At 29.0% G+C, this 4,507-nt stretch overlaps 1 protein-coding gene and 1 long non-coding RNA gene across 3 annotated transcripts; both read right to left on the reverse strand.

The window, feature by feature from the left end:
* Positions 1-826: 826 nt before the first annotated feature.
* LOC108770329 (uncharacterized) lies at positions 827-2,524 on the reverse strand. The gene is made up of 5 exons (XM_018521880.1): positions 2,245-2,524; positions 2,068-2,130; positions 1,656-1,897; positions 1,135-1,294; positions 827-998 (listed from the first exon to the last, which is right to left on the reverse strand). Exons 3-5 carry the CDS (start codon positions 1,848-1,850, stop codon positions 865-867), a joined length of 489 nt encoding a protein of 162 aa, XP_018377382.1. The 5' UTR covers positions 1,851-1,897; positions 2,068-2,130; positions 2,245-2,524; the 3' UTR covers positions 827-864.
* Positions 2,525-3,013: 489 nt separating this feature from the next.
* LOC108770330 (uncharacterized) lies at positions 3,014-4,507 on the reverse strand. Of its 2 annotated transcripts, none has more exons than XR_001940588.1 (3): positions 4,033-4,507; positions 3,415-3,958; positions 3,014-3,083 (listed from the first exon to the last, which is right to left on the reverse strand). It is a non-coding gene; the product is annotated as an uncharacterized LOC108770330 (long non-coding RNA). The 2 variants fall into 2 exon arrangements; XR_001940589.1 differs by having other exon boundaries at positions 3,065-3,083; positions 3,411-3,958.

Genomic DNA, 4,507 nt, shown 5'->3' on the forward strand with positions numbered 1-4,507 from the left:
CTTTTAGATATCTTGAAAAACGTATTGTAGATCTTAAAAGTTACATAGCATGACAATGTTAAATTTATTAATTGAAAATTGCTGTTTTCAACGCGCTCGCGCTGTGAACAACAATTTTTAATTAATAAATTTAACATTGTCATACTGTTTTTTTTTATATAAAGAAATAGACACTTCATTTATAAAATATAATAAATTATATTTGTGAATTTTATACATAAAAACTTATAATTATAATCAAATATAGTATTACAACATTCATAAATGATCAGTATTATATTACTGTATGTGTAATATATGCAATAATTTCGTAGAAATATCTAAATAACTTCCTAGTTAGTAAAAAATTAGAATTGAGAATATATGAATTAGAATTGATAAACATCGTTCAGAAAATTGTTTAGTTTATCATATTTGGACGCAAAGCATGTAGTATACACATATGAACATATCCCATCACCATTCATTAATTACAATCCATACATTACTTATCTATTTCTATTATAATTTATCGCCATCTTAAATTTTTTTCTTATGTTTCGTGTTTTAATTAACATAAACAGTTATGTACCATAAGTACGAAACAAGTATTTTTTAGCATCATAGCATTATATATGTGTAAAGATGCATACATTTACACAAATTTAATTATGGAGTACAATTGTTATTTTATAATTATATAAAACAGACAACTAAATGTGTAAAATACTTGCATAATTACACAACCTATATGCCAATGCTATTAATTAATTAATAATCAAGACCAATTTTTTGATTATAGAAGAATTAAGATAAAGAATTAAGATAAAGAATTAAGATACTTATGTGTATAATATTTACGATGGTGCTATGTACGTATGCTTATTAATTTCGTTCAAGAGCTTGTGCTTTCTTCAGTCGATATCGCATTTTGTCTCCAGAGTGCTGCAACCAGTTTCTTATATGTTTTATAATTAATGCGATTGTGCAATCTGGTTCTTTTGTACGACTTACAACTCCTACGAATAATATATACATATTGACATTAGTAAAATAAATTTTATTAGAAACAAGTAAATTTTATTTTATACAGGGACGAATATATTAGTCATTAGTCATTAATATATTAGTCATTTATTGCAAAAGTACACTTACCAATTATACTGTTAGCAAAAGGAGAATTCGAAATTGCTATAGTATTTTTAGCACCAGTCCAGGATAACTTGTGTCCTACTTCAAATGTTAGACAATTTGTGAGTATATTTGATATAAATTTTTGTAAAGAATCACCGCCAAAACTCTTTATCTTTTTCTCCTGCAAAGAATAACGTGTACATAATAATTATTATTAATGTACATTACATATTTTTTATTATTAGGACTCGGCCATATTTCCAATAAATTTATTTAACATATATTAAATTTATTTAAAATATATATTTTTAATTAAAAAAAAAGAAATTATAAGGAAATGCATTGTATTACATAAAAAAAAATCAGATTTATTAGGACCGTTGAAATTAAAACACTAACATAAGTATAATCATATTCAAGCCTATGACGGTCAAAGCTGTTATTAATGCCTAAATAATTCACCGTGAATTATCTATATCCTATATATGTACATTCATATATATCATATTTTTGTAGTTATTCATACATAAAAAAATACTTACAAAACATTTACGAATTGTTTCATTATTTTTTAGTGTCTCGTTAAATTGAACATACTCCTCGACGGATGTAAATGGCAAATCAGGTATTAAATCCATAGTTACTTCATTGTTTCCTTCATTTCTTGGATATTTATCTCTTAAAATTGCAAGTATTTCTTGCAATTTTGTTATATTTTTAATTATTTCGTTTCTCATCTCTGTTTCAAACTGATTAAGTTGGTGGCGAATTAATTTGTTACAATCTGCAACAAAAGAAAGCATTTGTGTGTATGTACCATTCACATTTTAATCATTATCAGCATAGATATAAATTTTTCCAATAATGTTACAAATAACTTTAAAATATTTTGTATCCCAGGATTATTTCTTTACATTTTTTTATTAAAGAACTTTAAAGAAAAATATAACTTACCACAAATTTCTCGTATATCGCCGTTTACATTTACATGTTCAAGTGGGAGAACAATCTCTGGATCTATATATATACGAAATAATAAAAATATATTAAAAATTATTTAATTTCTATATAATTAAAAGAAAGTTTGCATATATGCCGTGACAAAAAGTATACTGTTACCTAAAACTTGATTTTCATCGTTAATTTGTTGGTTGTTAAATAGTTCGTCATCGTTATGAGAATGATTTTCCTCATTATCATTGATTTCTTCAGCGTTAGGCAGATTTTCCTCATTGCTGATTCCGTCGTCAGAACTTGTATCCGTTTCATCAGTTTCACTGTCAAACACTTGGATTGAATATGGGTGTTTCTCAATATGTGGTACAATGTTTCTAGTGGTGTTTGCAGGTTTAGTGGGACTTATTTTACTATTTACGTAATTTTTCCGCCTTTGCGTTTTATATGAGATCAAAGTTGGCAGCTGTTATCTCTTGACTCATCAATCAATCTGACAATGAGGCTTCTCAAAATGTGGAATTGAAGAGGCTCTTCCGGCTGCTCCCTTTGGATCGTCAGGATAGAAGTATTGTTAGATATCGCTGAGAATGGCTTAAAAGAAGCCGAAACGTACGATTTAAACTATGTGGAACCTCTTGTGAGGTGATGTAAAAATTATTGCGAATACATTTTCTTATTATACGCACTTGATAACTGCGTCCTTTCTTTAGCTCTCAATCGCCCGATTTTTAGTCGTTATTCATTAAATTTTGTTAATATTTCGAGAGCTCAATTTATATTTTATTTATTATTTAAATTAATGTAAATAAAAAATTTGTAACATATTTAAATCAATTCTCAAACATATGACTGCGCGCCTATCTTATTATTGTCTATATTGTTTAATTCAATTTTTTAATTTTTTTAATTTAATTTATTTCAATATTTCCTTTTTTTATTTTGCGTCCATTCTTTTATTTTCTCTTTTTTCTTTATTCTTTCAATACTTGTTTTTGAGTTTCTGTAATTAGTCACTGGAAATACAAAGACGCAAATATTATTATTAAGTCCTTAATTCCGTTAAAAAATGCTTCAATTATAAAATGGGAAAATGCATTTGATTTAAATATTGTTACGTTTTATGATAAATGTATATAAAAAATTGAAAATGAGTGAAAATGAAATTTCACACATTTTCACACATGAAAATGAGTGATTTTCAATAGAGGGCAAATAGGAAAAATCGAAAATGAGTGATTGAAAAAGAGTGATTTTCAATAAAAGGCAAATAGGAAAAATCGTTTTTTAAAAATATTTCTATAATTCTTTTCTATAAAATGTTTAGAAATTTATCGACTTACGCACCTTTTCTTAAAAAGCCTTTTGTCCGTGTAGATGTAACGTAGGCTTTATTTAAACCTCCTTGACTCCTTTAATTCCTTCGTATAGGAATACTAATTTCCAATAGCCTTGTAATCCAATAGCTTTTATAAAGATTTGTTTTTCCACGAAGGACGAAAAACTTCGACCACTTCAACTGCACACAATGGAGACGCAGAAAAAAAGAATGTTGTAGATATATCTTCATTTGTTTCACAAGAGTTACACGACTGCTTTCTCGTTCTTGCTTTTTGTTTTTTTTTTAAATCTATCAATGGCTGCGTTCAGCAGACTCAACAGTTTTGCAACCGTTTTATTTAACACAGCCATCTTCATGTAGGGTTTGGAGTATGGATTGTAATCTATCAATTCGAAATCCTCGGCAATGAAATCGTCAATATCTTTAACTTCTCTAACTATCCTTAAGTTTGGAAACTCGCGCGGTTCGCGTTTTACTTGTTCCTCAAGGGCGCTTATATGGTTGACGTAGACGTAGACAGTCTCCCATTGTATGTACAAATTCTCCTGGCTGAAAAATAAAAGGAAATAAAAAATAGAACAAGATTTGTCTGGAATTTGAGTGCGGAGTATCGCGATCCTTACCTTTAATCCAGTAACATGAGCGTCAGCTCATGTAAGTCAGCAAGGAATACGATGCTATGTTAAACGGCACTCTTAAACCCATGTCTGCACTTCTTTGATAAAGCTGCGTGGACAATTCTCCGTTATTTATTGTACTATCGCATTAATTGTAAAACATATAAGAAACTGGTTGCAGCAGACTGGAGACAAAATGCGATATCGGTTGAAAATATCGTTGCACATGCAGTCGCGGGAAGACGCTTAACAGCGTATGAGGCCTTGATGGCTGACGAACACGACCCGTTGCACACGCGGTCACGGGAAATACTATTATTTTCCTGCATATTATTCTCTTGTCTGCGAGCAAAATGTCTTGTCTTGAGCAAAATGTCTTGTTTTGTCTTGAGCAAAATGTCTTGTCTGCCTGCAAAATAAAATACAAAGTTTTATATTTTATAGTAGTCCCTCTCTCTCATTATTGTCGACCACATTTGAT

The sequence above is a fragment of the Trachymyrmex cornetzi genome, unplaced genomic scaffold (genome assembly GCF_001594075.2).
Source record: "Trachymyrmex cornetzi isolate Tcor2-1 unplaced genomic scaffold, Tcor1.1 scaffold124, whole genome shotgun sequence".
Lineage (NCBI taxonomy): Eukaryota > Metazoa > Arthropoda > Insecta > Hymenoptera > Formicidae > Trachymyrmex > Trachymyrmex cornetzi.

Excerpts from the sequence above, each read along its gene's own strand:
- LOC108770329 (XM_018521880.1), bottom strand. The coding sequence starts at position 1,850 with ATGAGAAACGAAATAATTAAAAATATAACAAAATTGCAAGAAATACTT. Across the intron at positions 1,295-1,655 it reads AAACAATTCGTAAATGTTTT|GAGAAAAAGATAAAGAGTTT; the intron begins GTAAGTATTTTT and ends TATTCTTTGCAG. Across the intron at positions 999-1,134 it reads TTTTGCTAACAGTATAATTG|GAGTTGTAAGTCGTACAAAA; the intron begins GTAAGTGTACTT and ends TATTATTCGTAG.